General features: G+C 46.8%; 1 protein-coding gene across 2 annotated transcripts; it reads left to right on the forward strand.

Annotated features, from left to right (window-relative positions):
* The first annotated feature begins 58 nt into the window (after positions 1-58).
* Positions 59-26,810, forward strand: LOC132399541 (mothers against decapentaplegic homolog 6-like). Of its 2 annotated transcripts, none has more exons than XM_059980014.1 (4): positions 59-302; positions 980-1,465; positions 8,236-8,295; positions 21,047-26,810. In XM_059980014.1, the coding sequence occupies exons 2-4, from the start codon at positions 1,051-1,053 to the stop codon at positions 21,586-21,588; spliced, it is 1,017 nt and encodes a 338-aa protein (XP_059835997.1). In that variant the 5' UTR covers positions 59-302; positions 980-1,050; the 3' UTR covers positions 21,589-26,810. The 2 variants fall into 2 exon arrangements, with proteins under 2 accessions (XP_059835997.1, XP_059835996.1); XM_059980013.1 differs by having other exon boundaries at positions 60-279.
* The last annotated feature ends 387 nt before the right edge of the window (positions 26,811-27,197 follow it).

Genomic DNA, 27,197 nt, shown 5'->3' on the forward strand with positions numbered 1-27,197 from the left:
GAGCTGAAAGACACGCGATGCCGAAGCGGACTAATAGATTCCTTTAAAGCATGAGGAAGTGGGTGGTCCGACCAACTTCCAGTGACAGGAGGTGAGTGTCGGCCGATCCCTCCCAACAACTCATCCACAGGGACCACGGCGGGGAGCGGAGAATGGGTCCTGCTCTTCGCCGTCTGCAGAGATCCCTGAGACGGTGTGAGAAATCACTGTAACTCAGCCCCAGAGGATCCGGGGGAACCTGGATCAGCCGAGCAGCTCTCCGGGAAGCGGCGCTAGGAAGTGAGTTTATTTATTTTCGGGAGGTAATGACGTTTGTGAAATCCTAAACTTGCTTTCCCAGAGAGAAAAAAATTAAACGACCCCTTTTTGCTTTGAATGGGTGAACTGTAAATTGTTGAGAATTTCACTATCGTTTAAAAAACCTTCATTAAAGTTTGCATACACTTTTGAACTTGAATAATACGTTATGCAATCCTCAACTTGCAAAGATTAAACATAAAAAACGGGGAGGATAAAAGGACAGGAGAGATTTGGAATAATGTCTTGAGAGCCGTAGGGAAGGTTTCGGAAGATTTAAATTTTTTTTTGCAAACTCAAAACTTAAAATTTGCAATATGATCATTTCTTCTGCAAAGTTGCAACGTTGTCATTTCCCTGTTTCTGCAATCTTTTAAAAATTGAAACCTATTTCTGTACTTCTTGCAAACATGTAAAATACACATTTTTGTGTTGCAAATATTTACAATTTGCAGCTGGACCAGTTTTTGCATTTGCAACATAACAAATTTTATCGTTTATTGCAAACATTTATCATTTATAATAAGACCATTTCTCTTTTTTTCTAAAATGTGATTTGGGGGTGTTCAGTCTGTGGAAAGTTGCCACAACATTCCACGTTGGTTTAAAAACTTTTTGCAAAGCTTTTGGAAACCTTTTTTTAACGAGGTCTTTTTTTTTCTCTTTCCTCCCTGCCGAACAGTTCCTCACCCCTCCCGCTCCCTTCTCTCACTTGTGAATGACCTCTCCCCCGAGCCGCTACCCTGGCGTCGCATGTTCGGCTCCCGACGCTCGTCCGTCGTGCGGAGACTGTGGAGAAACCGGTGCGGGGCGGGGGCGACGGCGGCGGGCGTCGCGGGAGGAGAGAGCGGCCGGAATGAGGACCTGCAGGCCGGGCTAAAGCCGGTCACCCAGTCACTCTTCCAGAAACTGCGGGACGATCAGCTGGAGACGCTGGCGCGGGCGGTGGAGGGCGGCGCCGAGGAGCGCGGCGGCTGCGTCTACGTCCCCGGGGGCGAGGCGAACCCCTGGCCGCCGGTGCTGACCTGCCGGCTGTTCCGCTGGCCCGATTTGCGCTCGCCACACCAACTCAAGCGGCTATGCATCTGCGAGTGCTCGCCCAGAGTCGCCGAGGAGGCGGGCGGGGTGTGCTGCAACCCCTACCACTTCAGCCGGCTGTGTGAGCCCGGTGAGCCGGGGGTCGTGGGGTGTGAGAGCTCATGACGATGGGGAGGGAGACGGGGTTCGTGGGAGGTGGTCGTGAGGGGAGAGAAGACGGGGGTGGGGTGGGGCGGGTATCCTGCCCGGTGATAGCTGCAAGTTTGCATGGCTCAGATGGTGTGAATTTTTGGTTGAGACATTGCCAAGAAGATTTCATCCGAGGATCCCTATCTCATGAAGGGGGGGGGGGGGTGGAGGAAGGGCTGTGCCCATGATAGACCGGGCTTTGTCTACTATTTTTCTGCAACTTCGACCCTAGGGGTTGACCCAGTGATCCTGGGAATGGAAAGGTTAACGTATGAGGAGAATTTGATGACTCAGGGTTGTACGCACTGGAGTTTAGAAGAATGAAGGGTGGGAGGGGGGCGGAATCTCATTGAAACCTGTTGTGAAAGGCCTCCAGTGGCTGTGGAGAGGATGTTTCCCAAGGCGGGAGAGTCTAGGGCCAGAAAACACAGCCTCAGAACGCAAGGACGCCCTTTGGAATTGAGATGAGGAACTTCTTTATCCTAGTCAGTGGAGACCTAGTCACAGGGTTGATGGGTTCTTAATTAGGCAGAACCAGGAGAAAGAAAAATAAATCAGCCTTGAGCAATTGTAGAGCAGAGTCAATGGGCCGAATGGCGTTATTGTGTTCCTATTATCTTGCCCTTTCTATTCTTTGATAACAGCCAGTGGGGTAGCACCTACCTTAGTGGGTCTTTCTCACTCCCCTCACTCATCCAAACCTACCTCCTTGCAAACACAGTGCTGTCCTCAGTGAGCTGGTAGGGCAGGTGTGTAGGTGAGGATAAAGGGTTGAGGGCTGGAGTTAGAGATGAGCCCATTGCCCCACACCAGAGGATCAGGCAGCCCAGTGGAGCAGTGGGTAGAGCCGCTGTCTCCTGGCTCCAGGGACACCGGTTTCATCCCGACTTCTGGTTGTCCGTGTTGGTTCCCTCCCACGTGATGTGCAGGTTTGGTGGGTTAATCTGCCTCTAGTGTGTGGGTGTAGGGGTAGTATCAGGTGGTCAGTTGTTGTCATGGACTGGATGAGTCTCTGCTGGGACACGTGAACAAAGGACTGTGTACTGTGTAATTCTGGCTTTGCAGTCGGCACAGACAGTGAGACAAAGGGTCTGCCTCCTTGCTGCTGTCCAAACGGGACAACTGGAGTGTCTCTGGGGAATATGGAGTCAGAAAGGCTCCCATCTCTCCCACCCCCCCCCCCCTGGGGGGGGGGGTTAAGTGAGGGAAATGAAGGGGCCAACATTGGATTTACCCATGAGATTTGTGGTCTTGGGTGACGGGGGTATGTGACTGGTGAGAGGGACAATTGTCCCTATCAATCCTAATCGTGAGATGGATGGGTTCTGTGGAATGCACGGAGCTGCATTTCAGAGTGTGAGAGAGTGTGTGTGTGTTGTGATAGCAGCATCCACCATTTAGAACCCCCACCATTCGGGCCTGGTCTCCTCTCACTGTTACCCTCAGGCAGGGGTACAGGAGCCTGATGCCACCCGTGTCAGGAACAGTTATTACCCCTCAACCATCAGACTCCTGAACCGGTGTGGATAACTTCACTCACCTCAGCTCAGAACTGATTCCACAATCTACAGACTCTCTTCCAAGGACTCTTCACCACTCGTGTTCTTTATTTTCTCAGTTTGTCTTCTTTTGCACCTTGGTTGTTGGTTGGTCTTTGGAGTCATTTAAAGAACCCTTTCAGCCAAGCTTGGCCATGCCAACAATGGTGTCCAAAAGTTGGTCTCATTTCTCTGTATTTGTCCCATTTGTCTGTTTAAGTGTAGCTTTATTGTAAAATTCTATAGATTCTTGTTTCTGTAAATGCCTACAATTAAATGTATCTTGGGTAGTATATGGTAACATGTATGTACTTTGATAATAAATTTACTTTGACCTTTGAGGCATTTTTCCAATAGTGGAGAGACTAGATTTCTTCCCAGGGTGGGGGGTGACTTAATCTGCACCAGGGAGGATGGAATATTTTCCCTGGAGGAGGTGGGGCCTGGTAGAAGTGTGCTAGAGGAGGTAGGCAGCCCACTGGTGAAGTTCCAGTCACAGCCTGAGCCAGGCCGGCAAGCTGACCTGGGATTTCCTGGGGTCACTTCCGCCCGAGGTGGTTTATTTACCGCAGTGGGAAGCTGCTTTGCAATCCGCTTGTCCGGTTTGGAATAAACAGGGAGTCTTGATTGTTCCGGCAGCAGCTTCACCTCCTTCCTCCCCATTTTGGCTTCTGTTTCTAGGGCCTACTGTAGCGGAAATCTGCATCTCACTACCACCAGAAGCACTGAGGGCGGGGGTGTGTCCAAGGGGTAGTATCTCTCAGTAGTCGCAATCAGGTTTATAATCACTGATGCATCATGCTATTTATTGTTTAGTGGCCGCGGCACAGTGCAAGACAAAGGGTACTGTAATTACAAAAATAGAAATAGTTTAAAGAGAGGATTAGTGAGGCAGTGTTCATGGACCGCCTAGAAATCTGAAGAAGCTGTTCCTAAAATGTTGAGTGTGGGACTTACGACTCCTATACCTCCTCCCCACTGGTAGGGGTAGCCCGGGATGGCAAGGGTCCTTAATGATGGATGCTGAGGTACCACCTTTTGTTCTTGATGCTCCAGTGATGGAGCTGGCTGAGCCTACAGCCTTTTCCGATCCTGTGTGCTGGCCCCTCCACACCAGACCGTGATACAGCCAGTCAGACTGCTCTCCGTTGTACATCTGTAGACATTTGCTCAGGTCTTTCATTGGAGAGGTGAAAACAGACCCTACGGCCCTCCAAGTCCGTGCCAACCATCGACCACCAGTTTATACCGTTCCCACTTCCCCACTGACATATTGCTGTCAGTTCCCCCCCATCAGAAATTCTCCCCTCACCCACACACTGACACCGAACGTTGTTGGGATTCAGGAAGACTGAAATGCAGAGACATTTGATATCAGACGATATGCATTTAAAGGTGGGGGGGGGGAACACTCAGAGGAGATTTATGGGTCAAGTATTTTACAGTGGTGGGCACCTGGAACGTTTTGCCAGGTGTGGTGGTGGGGTCAGATATGTTTAAAGGACATGCAATCTTCAGAGAATGGAGGGATAGGGACAGTGTGTAGGCAGAAGGAATTAGTTCAGAATTGGCAATTTTAATTGGAATTTCTTTATTCTTGTCACTTGAACAAGGAGACATTAGGGTGCAAGCCTACAGCTCCCTGAAAGTGGCCCCACTGGTACATAGGGTGGTATATATGGCATGCTTGCCTTCGTAAGTCAGGGCATCGAAAGTAAAGGCTGGAATTGGTTTATTATTGTCACATATACCACGATACAGTGAAAAGGTTTTCTTGCATACTGTTCATACAGATCAGATCATTTTGTACTACGTTCCGCCTCTTAGCCCGTCACTTTGACTGGGTCATAGTTGGCTGAAAGCAGCTGACCAGAGTCCTCTGTCCTGGGCCATTCCTTCAAGCTGTTCCCCAGGTGTAGATCACCTTTTGAAGATCCCTCCTCTCCCAGGGATGAGGTCTTTAGAGCTCCTGTTGGCATTTCTCTAGCTCTGGGTTTTTTTATAAGATGGGGTTGCTAGCTCCATGCCCAACCCTCCCTTTTGCAGCCGGGCTTGAGACAGTCTATGGCGGAGTTAGTGCATTGAGCTACTACAAGGTAAATGTTGTAATGTTGCAGTGGATTCCTAGTGAGTGGTCCTTTGACCCAATTGGTCCCTGCTGGCCAAGATGCAAGCCTAAAGCTAGTCTCGTTCGGTTCACTGGAAGGGCAACATCTCCAATGCTGCTCGATTTGCTGAGAGCCTCCAGCAGATTGTTGACTTTGTGGACTCCAGTGTCTACAGTCTCTCATGTCTCCAGGCCTGCGAAAGGTCTCTTTTTCATTAGACCATAAGATACTGGAGTATAATTAGGCCATTCGGCCCGTTGTGCCTGCTCTGCCATTCCATCTTGGCTGATTTATTATCTCCCTCAACCTCATTGTCCTGCCTTGTCCCAATAGCCTTTAGTACCCTCACTAATCAAGAACTTTAAAATTACCCAATGAGTTAGCCTCCACAGCTGTCTGCAGCAATGAATTCCACAGATTCATCACCCTCTGGCTGAAGAAATTCCTCCTCTTTTATATTCAAGTTGCTTCTATATGTTATATTTTTGTTCTGTTGATGTTTAATCTTGTGCTTGAAGCATGGTACCCCACTGTCTGCCCTGTGTGCTTAGACAGGTCAGTCCAAACTTTATAGTGTGCTTGATCCCTGCAGTTATGTTGGCACTGTTGCCTGCTCTGTGTAATCCACAAATAAAAACCCTTTCTGGGAATTGTGCCAGGCTGCTTTTCCAAGACTTCCATGGAATTTGAAGCCAGTGCCAGCCTTTGCTGTTACGAGAGCAAGTTGTGCATTTTTTCTTGACTGCATGTTTCTGGCGTCGAGGCTGGGGCAGCTCTGCATACCACAACCTCCTTTCACTGCTCTCAAAGGAACGGATGCAGTTCATTCATTGTTCTGGGAGGTGGGCTGGACCGGCAGGGGATCTGAGGTGGTCCACTCCCTCTGTGTGGTTTTCAATCCTGACTGTCCCTTCTCCACTCAAGCACCCCGCTGGGCTGCAGATTCCTGTGAGTCGGTGGGGAAGTTGCACTTCCTCACGGAGGCTCCTTGAGCTCCTGGGAAACTCCACTGCGGCAGGGCTTGGAATTGTGTGCTTGCTTGGGGGTGGGGGGGTCTGGTGTGAGACTTGAGTGTAACCTGGTCGACGCAACATCAATTGCAAGCACTTGACCTTGGAGAAAATGTGGGCTTTGGTGCGTTTGGTGAATTAGGGTGACTGAGGTACAGCCCAGTCTATCACAGGCAAAGCCCTCCCCACCATTGAGTAGATTTATATGGATTGCTGCCACAAGAAATCAGCATCCATCATCAAGCTCCCCCCACCATCACAACTGTGCCCTCTTCTCACTACTACCATTAGATAGGCAGTACCGGAGCTTTTGGTTCCACGCCATCAGATTTAGGAAGTTGTTACTCTTCAATCACCAAGCTCCTGAACTAGAGTTGAGGTGAGTGAAGTCATCACCTCAACTCTGAACTGACTCTGCAACCTACACACTCACTTTCAAGGAGTCTTTCAACTCATGTACTCTGTAATTTTTTTTTGCTGTCTTCTTTTGCACATTGGTTGTTGTTGGTCTTTACTAACGTATAGTTTTCATAATTTCTATTGTATTTATTTTCCTGTAGATGCCTGCAAGCAATGAATCTCAAGTACGTAAGTACTTAGATAATGCTTTGATTTTTGTGGAGACAATCTAGGTTCCAGAAACACATACAGAGCTGCAGGCCGTCTCTGCCTCAGAGGAAGGGGATGAATCACGTCTGTACATGCTTCATGATGTACAGCACTGTGCAAGAGTCTCAGGCACATGTAGGGCTAGGGTGCCTAAGACTTTGCAGAGTACTGTAATAATTTTATATATTGCACTGTACTGCTGATGCAAAAAAATACAAATTGCATGACATGTGAGTGATTAAAAACCATATGGATCTCTAGTGTGGACTGAGAGTGGGAAGGGGACAGGGAGAGGGGAATCATGGTTGGGAAGAGAGGAAGGGAGTGGGAAGCACCAGAGAGATGGCTTGCCTGGTGTCTCAGGGTTGGGTGTGGCTGGGTCTGCGCTACCTACCCCCCACCCCCCCGGAGCCCCTGGCACTTCTCCTCTGCCACCTGTCCCACACCCCTACCTCAGCTCTCCACCCTCACTCTTCTCAACATCCTTAGCTCTCCACAAATTTACAAACTCACTCTTTGCTCCACTTTGACAAATACAGTACTCTGCAAAAATCTTAGGCACCCTAGCTATATATATGTGTCTAAGACTTACACAGTACTGTAATTATGCTAGGAGTGAGGTTTATTAATGGATTAAGATGGAGGGGACACCTGAGAGAAATCTATAATGCTGCCTGGATTAAGGAGCATGTGATACAAGGAGAGGCTGTACAAAACTTGGGTTGTTTTCTCTGGATCGGTGGTAGCTGAGGGGAGACCAGATAAAAGTCTATAGTATTAGGAAAGGTATAAATAGACAGAGTCTGTTTCCTCAGGATAGAAATATCAAGTACTCCAGGATGTGCACTTAAGGTGACGGGGTTAATTTTAAAGGAGACAAGTGGGGCAAGTTTTTCTTTGCACTGAGTGGTGGGTGCCTGAGGTGATGGTGGAGGCAGACTTGCTGATGGTGTTTAAGAGGCTGTTATGCAGACAGATTCAGATTAATTTATCACATGTACATTAAAACATACAGTGAAATGCGTTATTTGCATTAACAAGCAATACTTGTTCATCTTTGTGCTGGGGGAGCCTGTAAGTGTCAATGCACAACCAAATGGTTAAAGGAAGTCGCTGTTCCTGACCCTGGTGGGATTTCAAGCTTCTGTACCCCCTTCCCCATTGGGAGCTGTGAGAAGATGGCCTGGCCTGGATGGTGGGGATCTTTGGTGATGGACGTTGCCTCCTTCAGGCAGTGCCTTAGAATGTGTAAATTTTTAGGAGTTTGCGATCCCATGGCATGCACTGTGGTTTGAAAGATCTTTAGATTTTGTCCATTTGTATTAGTTTGGATGTCAAATTTGTCTAAATTTGCTCAAGACTTATGAACTGTTTGTACTCTGAAATATGGGAGATCTCTTCATATCCAAATTATAATACCAATAATAATCTTTTTTTTTCTCTCAGAATCTCCTCCACCGCCTTACTCCAAGCTGTCTCCAAGCCAAACGTGGAACAACTTTGATGGCAAGTTCACACCTGTTGCCTTTATTTGTTTCAAAACTTTATTGTACAGGTTCCCTGTGCAACTTTATTGGGAGTTGGTTTATTATTGTCACATGTACCGAGATACATTGAAAAGCTTGTCTTGCATACTGTTTATACAGATCAAATCATTACACGGTGCATTGAGATAGAACAAGGTAAAATGATAAAAATGCATAATAAAGTGTAGCAGCTCCAGGGAAAATGCAGTGCAGGCAAGATGCGAGGTCATAAGGTAAACTTTAACGCCAAGACTCCCACCTTATCGCACTAGGGAATTATTCAATAGTATTACAACAGCAGGATAGATCCTTAAGCCTCATGCTTTCGTGTTTTTGTTATCTTTTGCCCAAAGAGAGTGTGGATAGGGTGTCCCTGGTGGACAGGACCCTTGATTGTGCTGGCTGCTTTTCTGAGGCAGTGAGGAGTACCTACAAACCTAGAATTTGCCTGGAATAGGAGATGTTACATTGACCAGGACTTCACTACCTACAATGTAGGAGAATGAGGGGTGACCTGATGGCTCACTGAGGCACATAATCTTTTTCCCAGGGACGGAGGTGCTAAAAGTGAGGGAGCAGAGGTGAGAATTTTAAAAGGGATATCAGGGAGGGCTTCTTCACGCAGAGGGTGGTGTGTATTTGAAAGGTAGTGGCTGAGGTGGGCTTATTACCAATATTTTTAAAGCCACCTATGCAGAGAGGAGAGGTTTACTGGGCTATGGGGCAAATGTGGACTGCTGGGACTAGCTTGCTCAGCATGGACAGGTTGGGCTGAGGGGCCTGTTCCTGTGCTGTTTGATTCCATGACCAAGTCTGAGCAGACACCATTGCTGCTGAAGACTTTCACACTAACTATTCCTGAACTGGGTGACAGGGGTACCATGGGACGAAATCTTTGGTGACGCGAGGTAGAGGGATATAACCTAATGAAGGTCGCAGACAGATGAAAGTACACCGTCTTCTTCCCAGGGAGATATGTACTTACTCGGGAAGGCATGTTAGTGTTCTGGTTAGCACAATGCTTTACAGTGCCAGCAATTCTCACTGCTGCCTGTAACAAGTTTGTTTGTTCTTCCTGTGACTGCGTGAGTTTCCTTTGGGTTATCCAGTGTCCTTCCATGGTACAAAGACATAATGGTTGGTAGGTTAATGGGTCTTTTAAAATTGTCCCATGATCAGAAGAAGAAGAATAGCCCTTAGTGGGGTTATCGGGGCACCGTCATGACGGTGTTTCTGTAGCAAGCTATTCTTGTTTTTACGAAGCCAAGTTGCTAGTTCGATGCTCAACCCGACTTGGATTCGAACTCGGGAGCCTTCGCTCTGGAGTCCGGTACTGATATTATTGCGCCACCAGGTTTGGCTAGGATTAAATTGGGGGGGATTGCTGGGTGGCATGGCTCAAAGGGCTATTAGAATCTATTCCCCACTGCATGTCAAAAAAGATAGATAAATAAAAGGCATAGGTTTAAGGTCAGAGAGGTGAGAGACATCAGGGCAGTGTCTTCACACAAAGGGTGGTGCGTATTTGGAATGAGCGGGCACATTCGCAACCTTTACAAGCCGTCTCAGTTAATACGCGGATAGGAGAGGTTTAGAGGGTTCTGGGCCAAAGAGGGGACTTGCTCGCTGGGCAGCACAGTGAGCATGTACGAGTTGGACTGAATGGCCTGTTTCTCTGCTATGATGCTCTGGGACTCCTAGACCCTCAAACACTTAACAGGTCAGAGTGAGAAATGGTTCATGTTTCAGAACGTCAAGGCTCAGGTATGGGAAGTGATTCCCTTTCCACAGAGTGCTACCCGACCCGTTGTGTGTTACACTATTCTGGCCCATTGTGTCTGCACTGGCCATCATGTACCTAACTTTACTATTCCCATTTTTGAGGATTTGGCCCTTACCCTTTATGCCGGTGCAAGCTGAATGCCCATCCAGATACTAAAATGCTGTCAGCCTGTCTGTCTCCATCCTTCCCTCATGCAGCGAAGTTGGAACTGGTTTATTATTGCCATGTTTTTGCCGTTCCTCTCCGCGCCTTGTGGCACACCGGGCAGCAACCTTGCTGTTTCTTTAGCATTTGTTCTTGACGAGGTCGAGTGGCTAGTTTGATGGTCAACCCAGCGTGAATGGAAAGTGTCCAAGCAGCAGGCTGGGACCACTCTCCCTGAAGTCCAGTGCGGATGCTACTACACCACCGGCTGGCTATATTGTCACATGTTTTGCATTCTGTTAATTCATATCAGATCATTACACAGTGCGTTGAGGTAGGACAAAGTAAAACAATACCTTAGGCAGAATAAAGTGTTACAGTTACCTAGAAAGTGCAGTGCAGCTAGACAATATGGTGCAAACTCTTAATGAGGTAGATTGTACCTTTTTTTCATAGATGTTGCCGGGCTTGCTGAGTTCCTCCGGTATCTTTTGTGTGTTGCTCAGATTTCCAGCATCTGCAGATTTTCTCTTGTTTTAGATTGTGTGTGGTCAAGATCCATCTTATCATACAAGGGGACCATTTGATAATCTTGCGACGGATAGAAGCTGGTTCGTATCTTCTGCCCGATGGAAGGGGAGCAAAGGGAGAATGTCTGGACTTGGATGGGGTGTTTGATGTTGGCTGCTTTACTGAGACATTGAGAAGTGTAGACAGAATCCATGGACAGGAGGCTGGTGTTCACATTGTGCTGAGCTCTTTCCACAACTCTGCAGTTTCTTGTGATCTCAGGCAGAGCAGTTGCTGTTCTAAGCTGTAATGCATCCGGATAGGATGCTTTCTATGGTGCAGTTGATAAAGCCTGCAAAGGGTGGATGAGGACATGCCAAATTTCTTCAGTCTCCTGAGGAAGCGGAGGCGATAGTGAGTCTTCTTGGCCATGATGTCAGTGTGGTTGGACCAGGACAGGCTATTAATGATGTTCACACCTAGGAACTTGAAGCTGTCAATATGTTCCAGATTCAATCATTCTCCAAAAAACGAATCTCAGTCATAGAATTACGCAACACGGAAACAGGCCCTTCAGCCCAACTCGCCATGCTGACTGTGGTGTCTACTTGAGCTAATCCCATTTCTCAAGTTTCAAAGTTCAAAGTAAATTTATTACTAAAGTACATGTATGTCACCATCTACAACCATGAAATTCATTTTCTTGTGGGCATACTCAGTATCTCCTAGAAACTTAACAGAATCAATGAAAGACTGCACCCAACAAGGCAGACAAACAATCAGTGTACGAAAAACAACAAACTGTGCATAAACTAACTAACTAAGCAAAAAAATATTGAGAACATGAGATGAAGAGTCCTTGAAAGTGAGTCCATAAGTTGAGGGAACAGTTCAGTGACTGGGAGAGTGAGGTTATCCCCTCTGGTTCAGGAGCCTGATGGCTGTGCGGTAATAACTGTTCCTGAACCTGGTGGTGTAGCTCTTGAGGCTCCTGTACCACCTTCCTGATGGCAGCAGAGAGGAGAGAGCATGACCTTTGATGACGGATGCTGCTTTCCCGCAATAGCGTGCCATATAGATGCACTCAATGGTGGGGAGGGCTTTTTCCCTGATAGACTGGGCCATATCTACTACCTTTTTTGTAGTATTTTCCATTCAAGAGCTTGATTTTCCATACCAAGCTGTGGTGCAACCAGTCAATGTACTCTCCACCTCTCATCTATAGAAGGTTGTCAAAGTTTTAGATGTCATGCTGAATCTTTGTGAACTCCTAAGGAGGTAGAGGTCTGCTGTGCTTTCTTCGAGTTGCAATTGCATGCTGGGCCTGGGTCAGATCCTCTAAAATTGTAACATGAACCATAACCCTCTAAATGTTTCCTATCTATTGTCTTTTAAACATTGTAATTATACCCACTTTGACCACTTCCTCCGGCAGCTCATTCCATATACCCACCACCCTCTGTGTGGAAAAACTTCTCCCTTAGGTCTCCTTTAAAACTTACCCTCTCACATTTAACCCGTGATCTCTAGCTTTAGACTCCACTAACCAGAGAAGAAAGACTGACCATCCACTTTATTTATGCATGTCATGATCTTGTATAAGGTCACCTTGTTAATTTTATACATCTGTCACACTTCATGGTAAAGCCAATCCAGTCTACCCCATCCCAGTATCCTCCTTCCGTAGAGCACTACAGTACAGAAACATGCCCATCTACTCCATACCAAACTATTAATATGCTTAGTCCCATGGATCTGCACCTGGTCCATAGTTCTTAATACCCCTCTCATCCATGTACTTATACAAGCTTGTCTTAAATGTTGAAATTAAACCTGCATCTACCACTTCCACTGGCAACTCATTCCACACTTTTCGCCCTCTGAGTGAAGAAGTGCCCTTTCAGGTTCCCTGAAACATTTCACCTTTAACCCATGTCCTCAAGTTTTAGCCTCACCCAAACTCAGTGGAAAAAGCCTGCTTTCATTTATTCTGTCTCAATGTTGCAAAAACAAAGGAGCTGGTTGTGGACTACAGTAGGAATGGAGTCGGGCTAACCCCTATTGATATCAATGGATCTGGGTTTGAGAGGGTGAACAGCTTTAAGTTCCTCAGCATCCACATCACCGAGAATCTCACGTGGTCTGTACATACCAGCTGTGTGATGAAAAAGCACAACAGCGCCTCTTTCATCTCAGACGGTTGAAGAAGTTTGGTATGGGCCCCCCAAATTATGAGAACTTTCTATAGGGGCACAATTGAGAACATCCTGACTGTCTGCACCACTGCCTGGTATGGGAACTGAACCTCCCTCAATCGCAGGACTCTGCAGAGAGTGGTGTGGGCAGCCCAGCACATCTGTAGTTGTGAACTTCCCACTATTCAGGACACTTACAAAGACAGGTACATAAAAAGGGCCGAAGGATCACTGTGTTTGTGGTTCACCCCAGCCCCAAACTGTTCCAGCTGCTACCATCCGGGAAACAGTACCGCAGCATAAAAGCCGGGACGGCTTCTTCCACCAGGCCATCAGACTGGTTAATTCATGCTGACGCAACTGTATTTCTATATTATATTGACTATATTCTGTTGTACGTAATATTTATCATTATTTATTATAATTGCTCATTTAAATGGAGACATAACGTAAAGATTTTTACTCCTCATGTATATGACTGCTTTAGACCACCAGGACAACACAAACACCTATGTCTGGATGCTGTTCATCAACTATAGCTCAGCATTTAATACCATCATTCCCACAATCCTGATTGAGAAGTTGCAGAACCTGGGCCTCTGTACCTCCCTCTGCAATTGAATCCTCAACTTCCAAACCAGAAGACCAAAGTCTGTGCAGATTTTTCATAACATATCCTCTTTGCTGACTGTCAACACTGGCGCACCTCAGGGGTGTGTGCTCAGCCCAGTGCTCTACTGTATTCACATGACTGTGTGGCTAGGCATAGCATAAATACCATCTATGAATTTGCTGTTGATACAACCATTGTTGGAAGACTCTCAGGTGGTGACGTGAGGATGTACAGAAGTGAGATATGCCAACTAGTGGAGTAGTGCCGCAGCAACAACCTGGCACTCAACTTAGGTAAGACGAAAGAGCTGATTGTGGACTTCAGGAAGGTCAGACAAAAGAACATATACCAATCCTCCTAGAGGGAGCAGAAATGGGGAGAGTGAGCAGCTTCAAGTTTGTGGGTGTCAGGATCTCTGAGGATCTAACCCGGTCCCAACATATCGATGTAGTTATAAAGAAGCCAAGACAGTAGCTATACTTTATTAGGAGTTTGAAGAGATTTGGTATGTCAACAAATACACTCAAAAATTTATGTAGTTGTACCGTGGAGAGCATTCTGACAGGCTGCATCACTGTCTGGTATGGAGGGGCTACTGCACAGGACCGAAAGAAGCTGCAGAAAGTTGTAAGTCTAGTCAGCTTCATTTTGGGTACTAGCCTACAAAGTACCCAGGACATCTTTAGGGAGCAGTGTCTCAGAAAGGCAGCGTCCATTACTAAGGACCTCCAGCACCCAGGGCATGCCCTTTTCTCACTGTTACCATCAGGTAGGAGGTACAGAAGCCTGAAGGCACACACTCAGCGATTCAGGAACAGCTTCTTCCCCTCTGCCATCCGATTCCTAAATGGACATTGAAGCTTTGGACACTGCCTCACTTTTTTTAATATATAGTATTTCTGCTTTTGCATGTTTTTAAAATATATTCAATATACGTAATTGATTTACATGTTTATTATTATGTTTGATTATTTTTTTTCTCTCTGCTAGATTATATACTGCATTGAACTGCTGCTGCTAAATTAACAAATTTCACGTCACATGCCGGTGATAATAAACCTGATTCTGATAAAGTCAATTCAATTCAATTTATAACTTTGTGTACCTCATATCAAATTTCCCCTCACTCTGCTGCTCTCCAAGGGAAAAAAGTCCTGACCTGTTCATCCTTTCCTCAAGTCCCAGCAACATCCTTGTAAGTTTTCTCTGCATTCTGACAAAAGTACAGACTGTGTCAGTAACGGAGTGATTGTGGATGTCGAGCTAACCGGGCAGGTTGCTATGACCCTGATGGAGGCGAAGCACCAATTGTTGTTGAAGTGAACTTATCCAGGCAAGTGGAGAGGGTGGCTTCAGAAGGTGATAACAGGAAAAGTGGGAATGCTCAATAGAATGGCCAACTCCAGTTAGAATGGAAACTCTTCTAGAGGACCGAAGAATCTTTATAAACACAAGAGAGTCTGCTGATGCTGGAAGTAAAGAGTTGCATACACAAAGTGCTGGAGGAGCTCAGTAGGTCAGGCAGCATCTATGGAATAAACAATCAACATTTTGGACCAAAACTCTTCACTGGAACAGGAAAGGAAGGGGGAAGAAGCCATAATAAAAAGGTGTGAGCAAGGGAATGAGGATAGCTAGAAGGTGATAGGTGAAGCCAGGTGGGTGAGCTGGAGTGGAAGGATTCTGATAAGAGAGGAGAGTGGACCATGAGAGAAGGGGAAGAAGGAGGGGCACTAGGGGGAGGTGATAGGCAGCTGTGGAGAAGTGGTAAAAGGCTAGAGTGGGAATAGAAGAAGAGAGAGGTGTGGGGGGAGTGAAATAAATTGCCAGAAGGAGAGTTCTGTTTTTTCCATCAATTTGGAGGCTACCTAGATGGAATAGGAGGGACTCTTCCTCCACCCTGAGAGTGACTTACATCATAGCAAAAGAGGAGGCCATGGAGCAACATGTCGGAATTGGGAGAGGAATTAAAATGGTTGGCCACTGAGAAATTCTGCTTTTGCCAGATGGAGCAGAGGTGCTTGACAAAGCGGTCCCCAATTTATGTCAGGTCTCACCAATGTAGAGGAAGCCGCATCAGGAGCACCAGACACAACAGACGACCCCAGCAGATTTGCAGGTGAAGTGTTACCTCACCTGGGAGGATTGTTTGGGGTCCTAATTGGGGGGGGGGGGAGGAAGTGAATGGGCAAGTGTAGCATTTCTGTCATCTGCAGGGATAAGTGTTAGTAGGGAGATTAGTGGAGAGGGATGAATGGACAAGGGAATCACAGGGAGCATTTGCTGATGAAAGTGGAGAGTGGGGGTAGGTGATAAAGATGTGTTTGGTGGTAGGATCCCATTGAAGATGATGCAGGCTGTGGACAATGATGTGTTAGATTTGGGGGCTCATTGGGTCGCAGTTGAGGACAAGATGAACTCTATCCCAGTTAAGGTAGTGGGAAGATGGGGTGAATGTGGATGTTTGGGAAATGAAGGAAATACAGGTGAGGGTAGCATCACTGGTGGAGAAAGGAAAATCCCATTCTTTGAAGAAGGGCATTTCAGTTGCTCTGGAAAGGAAAATCTCATCCCGGGAACAGCTGAAGGAACAGACAGAAGGAATAGCATTTTTACAGGAGACAGGATGGGAAGAGGTATGGTCAAGATAGCCATGGGAATCAGTAGGTTTATAATAGGTGTTGGTAGGCAGCTTGTCTCCTGAGGTGAAGACAGAGAGATCGAGGAAGAGGACAGAGGTATCAGAAATTGACTTGAGTTTAAGGGCAGAGTGGAAGTTGATCAAATTGACAAGCTCAGCATGAAGCAGCACCAATGCAGTTGTCAATTTAATGCAGGAAAACTTGGAGAGCATTACCATGGAAATAGTATTTAGCTACCCATTGAGCAGTGTAGCCAGTTCAGAGGTTTGCCAGATCCGATTGAAGGAAATTCTCTTAAAGCATTAATTCTATCTGTCTTCAAACCCGGGTGCTGCCGGGTTTATCAAGCGTTGATAGCACCTCTGCTTTTATCCTAGATTTTCTAGCATCTGCAGGTTTGTTTTTATTTATTGTTGGGGTGGTTTGCAGAGGAAAGTATTCTGTGGTCATCAATAGATTGGACACAGTAAAGTTCCCTCAACACTGTCATGTCTCACATCTCCCTCGTGCACTCACTCTCTCCCAGGGAGGGGCAGCACAGGTTACAGAGTAAAACTTCCTCTTAACTAACTTGTAACACGCTCCTGAGGCTGGGTGCCAGGGCTTAGACACCGAGTAAGGCTAGTGTTTGACATTTCTAATCTGGGAAATCTCTCAGACTGTCTACCTCATCCTAGGTTTACAAAACTTGATCAGGTCTCCCCTCAGTGTCTGCCACTCCAGAGAAAACAACCCAAGTTTGTCCATCATTTTATAAGGTTACACCCGCTAATCCAGGCAGCATCCTGGCACCCTCTCCAAAACCTCCACATCCTTCCTGTTATGGAGCGACTGGAAGTGTTCACTGCCCTCCAAGTCTGGCCTGACCAGAGCTTCAGCATATGATAACTAGGATAATTCCTGGTATGAGCCAACTGTTGGTCATTGATGCAAAAAGCAAATTGTTTCAATGTACCTGAGACAAAAAAAGCTAATCTTAATAAAGACTTTTACCCTAACCTTTACTGAGCTGGGTGAGAGGGCTACGATAAGAGGAAAGTTGAAGTTTAATGGGATGCAATCCGCCTGTCTGGGTGCTGGCTGTGTGGAGGGAGGAGGACAGTTATTGGGATGAGTATTTTTCACTCTCTCCCTTTCCGCATTCCTCACACACATTTCCCTTTGAGTTTTGAATAGAAAACAGAAACAGGTTTATTATCACTGACGTTCTGCATGACCTGAAATTTGTTGTTTTACAGTAGCAGTACAGTGCAATACATACAATTAAGAGATGTAAAAATAATTAAGTCATGCAAGGTAGTGATGGACCGTTCAGAAATCTGGTGGTGGCAGGGAAGAAGCTCCATTAGAGATAATGAACCTGCTTGGAAGAGAGGTGAGGAATTTCTTCAGCCAGAGCATGCTGAATCTGTGGAGTTCACTGTCGTCGATTGTAGTGGAAGCCAAATCATTGGGTGTATTTAAAGCATAAGTTGATAGGGTCTTGATTAGTCAGCGTCAAATGTCACAGGGAGAAGGCAGGGGTTGAGAGGGATAGTAAATCTGCCATGATGGAATGGCAGAGCTCTCCGCTCCTTTGGTATGTCATGGACCCATGGACTAAAGCTGTTTCTAAAACATTGAGTATAGAGTCTTTAGGCTGCTCTACCTCCTTCCTGATGGCAGTAATAAGATGCCCTGGATGATGGGGGTCCTTTGTGATGGATGCCATCTTTTTGAAGCACTGCCTTTTGAAGACGTCCTTGAAGGTGGGGAGGTCCGTGCCCGTGACGGAGCTGGCTGAGTTTACAACCCTCTGCAGCCTTTTCTGATCTGGTGTTTTGGAGTCTCCATTCTAGACGGTGATGCTCTCCACCATGCATTCTGTAGAAACTTGCTAGAATCTTTGGTGAATCGAGAGGTTGCCTCCTGCTATCACGTGCTTCCATCTTGTTTATTATGTAGTGAAGTAAATAAGTCTTGTTGAGTCTGTATTTGTCTCGTAACAAATAGTTTTGGATCAAGTACAGGACACAGTCTTGATCTGTTTCCTGTTGCTGTTTGGATAAATTGAAAAATAAACTTTTCCCCTCCCCTCTATCCAGAAACTTAAATCCATTGAAAAAAATCCTTCTCTTCCCCTCCCCTCCCCCTCCTACACCAATGCGAGTGGGGTTTTGATGGTTATTTTTGGACACCCTCCCCTCTGGACCCTGCCAGAGGAAATGGGAGCTGACACAGCAGCGGTCTACAATGTGCCTTGACGCACATTCTGAGGAAAACTCTTTATTTTTTTTATTGTGTACTTGGCTGAGAGCCCAGGCAGAGAGCTTGGCTGCTACTCTGCTGTAGGTGGGGGGAGTCCCATGACCACAGCCCAGCAGTCAGAATGTCTGGTCTCACTGTCGCTGTGCTCAATTACTGACCTTTGCCACAGCCTCGCCCCTTCCACGTCCAGCTCCCACTGCAAGCAAGGGATCAGTCCTGTCAGCCGCTTGATTAACTGACCCTACTCCTGACTCCCTACACTCCCCCATTAGCCTTCTCGTAATATACATTACAAGAAGCCCAATAGCTGAGGGCCTGGCTCTATGAATCTGAAGCCCACTGTTGCCTGTCCTGGGGTTGGAGGTGAGTGGGTGGGAAGGAAAAGGGGCTTGTTTTTCTGTTGTTGTTTTGCTGCTTGTTCTGTGGTGTTCTGCCAAGCATTGCGCGCATGCTGTGTTGGCGCCAGAATGTGTGGCGACGCTTGAGGGCTGCCCCTGGTGCCCCCTTGGGTTCTGTTGGTTATTAAAGCAAACACTGGATGTTTTGATGTACTTGTGGTTGATAAATGAATCTGATTACTTCTGCCCCCCCCCCCCCGCCAGGTTGGGGGAATCAAGAATTAAGACGAGAGGGAGAGATTTACTCTTGGCCTCACAATCTATCTGGTTTATGGTCTTGCACTTTACTGTTCATCTGCACTGCACTTTTTGTCTGACTGTACACTTTATTCTGCATTCACTGTGTAATGACAAGCTTTTCATTGCATTTTGGTACATGTGACAATAATACAGTGGGGCAGTGTGGTAGCGCCAGTGGTGTAAGCAGGTTGTACGCTCTCAGCATTACCATGTGGGTTTCCTCCGGCTGCTCCAGTTTCCTCCCACATTCTAAAGGTGTAATTGGCAGCATGGGCTTGTTGGGCCGGGAGGGCCTGCTATTGTTCTGTATCTCGATAAATTGGCCAACAGGAACCAGATGGGGGGGGGGGGGGGGGGGAGAGAGAGGAGATGAAGTAAGAAGCCGGGCGGAAGAGGTAAAGGACTATGGAAGAAAGGGAAGGAGGAAGGGAACCAGAGGGAGGTGAGGAGATGAGAATGGGTGAGAGAGAATCAGAATTGGGAATGGAAAATGAGGGGGGGGGGGGGGTGGAAGGAATCTGCAGAAAAATCTACCTCTGACAACCCTGATGTATTCTTGCCTCTGTTCACCTTAAAGTTATGCCCTTTTGTGTTAGCCATATCCACCCTGGGGAAAGAGGAACTGGCTGTCCACTCTGTCAGTGTCTCTTATCATATGCATTTCTATCATGTCGCCTCTAATCCTCCTTTGCTCCTATGAGAAAAGCCCTAGCTTGCTCAACCTTTCCTCATAAGGATATGCTCTCTAATTCTGGCGATATCCTGGTAAATAATCTCTGCTTCTTCTCTAAAGCTTCCACATCCTTCCTATAATGAGGCGACCAGAAGTGAACGCACTCCCAAGTGTAATCTAACCAGGGTTTTGTAGAGCTGCAACATTACTCGTGGATCTTGAACTCAATCCCCTGATTAATGAAGGCAAACACACACTTGTGCAGTAACTTTGTAGGATCTGTTCCTCTACACTGCTAGGAATCCTGTCATTAACCCTGTAGTCTGCTGTCAAGTTAGATCTTCGAAGTGTACCTCTTCAGATTTTTCCCGATTAAACACCATCTACCACTTTTCAGCCCTGCTTTGCATCCTATCGATGTCATCTACACAACCTTCCCCACTACCCATATCACCACCAACCTCTGTAATATGCAAACTTACCAAACCACTTCCTCATCCAAATCATTTATAAAAGTCACAAAGAGCAGGGGACTCATGAAAAATCCCTACAAAACAGCACTGGTCACCGACCTCCAGGCAGAATACGCTCCGTCTGCTAACACCTTCTGCCTCCTGTGGGCAAGCCAATTCTGAATCCACACTGCCAAGTTTCCTGGATCCCATACCCCACCCCGCCAACTATTTGAATTAGCCTATGATGGGGAACCTTACCGACCGCTTACTAAAATCCACATACACCACATCTACTGCTCTTCCTTCAATCTTCAAAGAATTCAATCAGGTTCATGAGGTATGACCTGCTCCTCACAAAGCCATGCTGACTATGCCTAACCAGTCTATGTTTCTCCAAATGCTCGTAACTCGTATCTCTAAGAGTAATTTGCCCACCACTGAACCATGGTCTGTAAATTTCCAAGGTTATCCCTACTCCCTTTCCTGAACATTGCCACCCTCCAATCATCTGGTACTACTGTGGCCAGTGAGGATGCAAAGATCATTGCCAAAGACACAGCTATCTCTTCCCATTGTAACCCGGGTTTATCCCATCTGGCCCCGATTCCCATGATTTTTGGGATGAGTCTTTCATTGCAAATATATGCCACATCCACTGCTCTACCTTCATCAAATTGTTTTGTCAACTCCTTGAGAAAGTCATTCAGGCTTTAGTGGCGTGACCTGCTGTGAAAGTTCTTCCACAAGTTTCTTGGAGAGGGGGGTGTTGGTTTTTTTTGGTTATGTTGTGAACTCTATTCTCTAGCTGAATGCACTCACCTTGTTTTGCAGATGTCGGCCTGTCTCCTTACCTGCCCAGAGAGGGACACTGGTGCAGCGTGGCATACTGGGAGCACAGAACCCGCGTGGGTCGCCTCTTCGCCGTCCACGAGCCCTCGGTGGGCGTCTTCTGTGATCTGCCACTCGGCAGTGGCTTCTGCCTGGGCCAGCTGCATGTGGCCAACCGCCACGAGATGGTGCGGCGCACCCGTGGCAAGATTGGTGGGGGCGTGCTGCTGAGCCGGGAGCGGGACGGTGTCTGGGTCTACAACCGCAGCCAGCACCCCATCTTCGTCAGCTCCCCCACCCTGGGCCTGCCTGGCTCCCGCGCGCTCTCTGTCCACAAGGTGTTGCCTGGCTATTCCGTCAAGGTTTTTGACTATGGCAAGTCGCGCGCCCTGCAGCGGGCCGCGAGCCCGGGTAGATTCCCAGATGGACCTTATGACCCCAACAGTATCCGCATCAGCTTCGCCAAAGGCTGGGGTCCCTGTTACTCCAGGCAGTTCATCACCTCGTGCCCCTGCTGGTTGGAAATACTGCTGAATCACTCCTGAAGGATTTGTCCTCCTTGGAACATAAGCAACAGGAGCAGGAGTCGGCCATGTGGCCCTTCGGGCCTGCTTCGCCATTCAATAAGATGGCTGACCTGGCTGAGGACTCAGCTCCATCTCCCTGCCTCTTCCCCACAGCTTTTAATTCCACTACTATTCAACTCTTCATTTCCCCTGCTATGCACAAATCTATCCAACTCTGTCATATTTACTGAGGTAGCCTCTACTGCCTCCCTAGGCAGAGAATTCTGCTGATTCACTCCTCTCTGGAAAAAGTAATTTCTCTTCATCTCCATCTTAAATCTACTGCCCTGAATCTTGATGCTATGTCTCCTAGTTCCAGTCTCACCTACCAGTGGAATCAACTTTCCTGCCTCATTCTTTATCATTTTCAATGTTTCTTAAGAGATCCCCACTCATCCTTCTGAATTTCAGTAAGTATAGTCCCAGGTGACTCAATCTCTCCTCGTAGGCTCACCCCCTCACCTCCAGAATCAATCTGGTGAACCTGCTCTGCACTCCCTCCAAAGCCAGTACATCTCTCATCAAGTAAGGAGACCAGAACTCCAGGTGTAATCTCACCAGTACCCTGTAGAGTTGCAGCATAACCTTCCTGCTCTTAAGTTCAATCTCTCCAGCAATAACTGCCATCATTCTGAAGGGCCTGTAATGTGCTGTACTGTTCTATGGTCTGAAGCCCAAGATTAACGCCACAGTAGCACAGGGGTTAGCACGACACTGTTACAGCTTGGGAACATCCAAGTTTGGAGCTCAACTCCAGCGTCGTCTGTAAGGCATTTGTACTTCCTCCCTGTGAACGTGTGGATTTCCTCAGGGTACCTTGCCTTCCTCCCATAGTTCAAAGCCCCACCTGTTAGTAGGCTAGTTAGTCATTGTAATTTAAAAAAAATTCATTTACAGGTGTGGACGCCGCCAGCTCAGCCAGCATTTATTGTCCATCCCTAGTTGCCCTTGAGAAGGTGGTGATGAGCTGCAGTCCCTGAGGGGTAGGTGCACCCACAGTGCTGTTGGGGAGGGACATCTTATTGTCCTGAGATTAGGCTAGAGTTAATTCTGGGTGGTGCAGCTCGATGGACTGGAAGGGTCTGTTCTGCGCTGTATCGCTTACTTACTGCCTGTTATGTTGCTGGTGTTCAGGGCAGCAGTGAAGGTCTTCCATCTCTCTCTGTCCATCACACAGATATAGGAGGAGGATTCTTGCTCTTTCTGTAACAGTTTTGTTTGACCAGTCAGGGTTGTTAGCTCTGAGCTGAACCCCTTTGACCCTGTTTGACTCTACCAAGAGCCAAAGCACAAGGCCCTGACTCCAGCCAATGCAGCTCTCTGAGTCATTGAGGCATGCAAGCCTCCAAATCCAAATATTTGGTCCTCTCAGAGGTGTGGCCTGTCTCTCAGTAAATAAAGTAAGTTTCCCTCCCTCGGTCCCCGCCCTTTTGATCTGCTTATCGCCTGCAGCCAGTATCCCTGTTCTCATTGCTTTCATTCTGAATTGTCACATGTACATTGAAACATACAGTGAAACGCACTGTTTGTATTAATAATCCACACATCTAAGGAGCTGCATCATTTATATTCACAGCCCACACATCTGGGGGACTGCCTACAAGTGTTGCCGCCCATGCAGCACAAAATGCCAGCGCCAGGCCTGCACCAAGATGTCCTCTTAGAGTGGTGAGAACTGCTGCCCCATGGCTCCAAAGACGGGTTCAGTCCCAACCTCCTGAACTTATTACGTGCACGTGGAATTTTGCTTCCTGTAACCACGAAGGTCTCTCCCAAGTGCTCGGGTTCCCTCACACACTCTGAGTAGATGGGTTAATTGGCCCCTCTATGCACGGATGAGGGGTCGAATCTGGCGATGGGCGGGAAAGGGGTTGAAAGGAGCTTGAGGACAATAAAGTGGGATGAGTAAATGGGTGATGAAGGTAGGGAGAGACTTTGGGGATCTAGAGTTCTTGGAATCATGCCCGGTTGCTCTGAGTACGTGTTGGAACTGTGAGTGTCAGCATGATCTACCAAGGTATGTTGAGGGAGGGTCGTGAGTTGAGGACCAAGAAAGTCTGATGTTTATTTTTTTGTTCCAGTAAGGTTGAGGCAGAATATTTTAACTGTGTTCCTAATTTGGGGGAAGTCTCGTTGCTCACAAGATTCCCAATTGAACCACTTGGTATGAGGGGAAAGTGCCTGCTGTCCTCCATATTATCCCCTTCCCCCCCCCCCTCCTTTTCAAGGCTATTGGCTTCCCAGTCAATGGAATTCTAAACAGTTGGGAACTACATAGACTTGGGTGTATAAAGCTTCAGGAACCTGAGTTGCAGGGGAAGGTTTGGCAGGCTGGGACTGTGTTCCTTGGAGAGCAGGAGACCTTATAGAAGTGTGTAGAATCATGAGGAACAGCAAGAGGTATTGGTACCTCCCCTCCCCCCCCAGAGTCGGGGAGCTAGAGGGCAGAGGTTTTAGGTGAGAGGGTATTTAATAGGAACTTAAGGGCAGCCTTTTTCATCACACAAAAGGTGGTGTGTGTGTGTGTTTGGAATAAGCTGCCAAAAGAAACGATTGAGGTAGGTACATTAGCACATGAAAAGACACTTGGGCAACTTCATGGGTAGGAAAGATTTAGAAGGATGTGGGCAGATGCTGGCAGTGTGTCTAGCTTGAATGGGAATGGCATGGATGAGTTGGGCTGATGGACCTGTATGGCACTGTAATGGGAGGACAGGGCTGCGCAGTGGGGAGAGACAGCTTAAGAAACCTGGGTTCAATCCTGACCTCCGGCTCTGTCTGCCTGTGTGAAGTTTACACATTCTTCCTATGGCTGTGTGGGTTTAACCAAGTTCCCTTCCATATTCAGGTGACATGCAGGGTCAGTGAATTAATCGGCAGCTGTAAGTTTTTCCTCGGTAAGGGGTGGGAGAAGCGATTGTGAGTTGGTGGGAATGTAAATGGGAATTGTGGTTGTTATGAGAGTTGACATAGAAGTGATGGCCTGAATGGTCTTGTGTTGGAAGGATTTACATCAGAATTGAAACGTTAGTCAATGAGGCCGCTGTTGTGAATTGCAAGACAAACAGTTGAATTTATTTCTATATAAATGGCAGGCATGAATATGCACTACCAGTTGGAATTGGTTTATTGTCACAAATGAAAAGCTTGTCTTGCAGGCTGCTCATACAGATCAATCATTACACAGTAAAGCAGTCAGTTCCTGAGTGCGTCTGTCTCTATCACTGGGTATCCCACCATTACACTGCACAAGACATGGGAAGCCTTTCGCAGACCCCCAGCCCAACCAGTTCTAGAGTCAGAGCAGTACAGCCTGGACACAGGCTGTTCGGCACAGTCAGTCCATGCCCAATTTCCTGCATTCAGCCCGTATCCCTCCAGGCCTTTCCCCTCCATCTGCTTATCCAAGTGTACCTGCTTCAGCCACTTCCTCTGGGTGCTTTTCCATTGACTCGTCACCCTTTGCATGAAGAAGTTGCCCCTTGGGGCTCTTTTAAATAAGCTGCCTGGTGGTAGCGTAGTGTTAAGTGTAATGCTAAGTGACCAGGGTACAATCCCACTGGCCACGTGGGTTTCCTCCCACATTCCACAGATGGGTTAGTAGGTTAACTGGTCACGTGGTTTGGACAGTGTGGACTTGTTGGAACCTTCGTTGCTGTATCTCTAAATCAAGAGAAATAAATCCTTTCCTTCTCACCCTGAACGCAACCCTCTACCCCACTCCAGTTTTGGACTTCCCCCACCTTGGATGTTTGGGGGAAATCTCATGTTTGAGTATCGCCACACAGTCTTATTTAACTGGACAGGAGCTTCCTTCTTTCTAACACAGGTGTCCATTTTAGAAACAAGTTGGATCAAGTGAGTTGGGTTGAATTATGTTGTAAACATCTCTGAGAGATGGCTATTACACTGATTCATACAAGAAATTCCACTCAACTTTAATATTGATAATCTATTGACTGTCACCTTGGATGGCAGCAGCTGTTGGGAACCAGTTGTCTTATCTGTTCAAAATCTCCTGCTGCACTTGATGTGTATCAATATTTGATTCCATTGGGCTATCTTTTATCATTGGGTGGCCCTGGTATCGGTCAGTTCTATGTCAGATTCCATTGGGTGGCCCTGGTGTTGGTCAGTTCTGTGTCTGATTCCACTGGGTGCCCCTGGTACTGGTCAGTTCTATGTCTGATTCCACTGGGTGCCCCTGGTGCTGGTCAGTTCTATGTCTGATTCCACTGGGTGCCCCTGGTACTGGTCAGTTCTATGTCTGATTCCACTGGGTGCCCCTGGTGTTGGTCAGTTCTGAATGGCAGAGACTCGAGCCCCTCTCTTTTTGTACATGTCAGTGTAAAGGAATGTCCTGCTTTGCAAGACTGCTCGGTGACTCTGCCACTCTGAATCTCACACACACACAATACTTCCTCTGCCCACCATGCCTAATAAAAGAGTCATGAGGTCATAAGAGTCATGGATCTTATATTATTTCTCAGTCCCTCCTCCAACCTCCCTTGTTCCCTGCCTGAGGATTTTTGTTTTACCCATTGCTTTGTTTTGCTGAAGTTTTGGCCACAACCTTCAGTGGTCAAACTCTGATAATTCAGCTTCTTTGGGACCTTGGTACTGGGATGAGTATATTTGCTAGATCTGTGGATACTAAGTTTCCCAACCGGGGTTTAAATTGCTTTTTATTCACAATGGCATAATAAATGTTCCAGTGAACAGATTAAGGAGAGCACAGGAATTGTAATTCAGTGTAATTAAAAGGAACATGGGGAAACAGGTCCCCAGTGAGCTTAAAGAGACAACTGGAACTATCTCCCAGATGCCAACAATTGGATAGTGGATTATTGGAATTTTACCATTGCTTATTTGGGGAGACATCAAAGCCGATAACAATTCCTATCACTTGTGTGCAAAACCCTCTGCCATTATATGGACGAATTCTCCTTTGATTAGAATTGATCAGAAGGAAATACCTTCTTACTATATATGCACAGATTTAATATAAAGATTTATATTAAAATTTTATAATTGTAAATATGGAGGCATTTACATAGTAATTATTTATGTATTTTCAAATGTATACAAGGACTATAAAGGTGACTAAAGGCACTTTGTCAGATATCAGTATATTATCACCTAGCTATCCTGAAAGATGCTAAGTAAAATGTACTTTAATAAACTCATTTTATTCACCTGGAGGCTCTCTGTAATGTATGAATTGAATGGTGTGGCTTGTCATGTTGGTTCAAATCTGCAGAATCAAGAAGAAACATTTCATTGATGATGTCTGCTTCACAGTCACACCCTCCTGTCCCTGAGAGATTACATGAAAGAGGCGTTGCAAGCAGACGTACAGTAAAGGAGGAGTTTGGCACAATGGTCTTCAGCAAGTCAGGGGAATGAGTACAGAGGTTGCAGTTGTACAAGGCCACATTTCAGAATCAGAAACCCAGCCAGCTCCACCATGGGCACTGAGCTCTGAGGATGCCTTCAAAAGGCATAGATGAAAAGGTGTCATCTGTCATTAAGGAATCCCCATTACCCACACATGCCCTCCTCTTATTGCTACCGTCAAGCAGGAAGTA

Source organism: Hypanus sabinus, chromosome 9 (assembly GCF_030144855.1).
Source record: "Hypanus sabinus isolate sHypSab1 chromosome 9, sHypSab1.hap1, whole genome shotgun sequence".
In the NCBI taxonomy this organism is placed as follows: domain Eukaryota; kingdom Metazoa; phylum Chordata; class Chondrichthyes; order Myliobatiformes; family Dasyatidae; genus Hypanus; species Hypanus sabinus.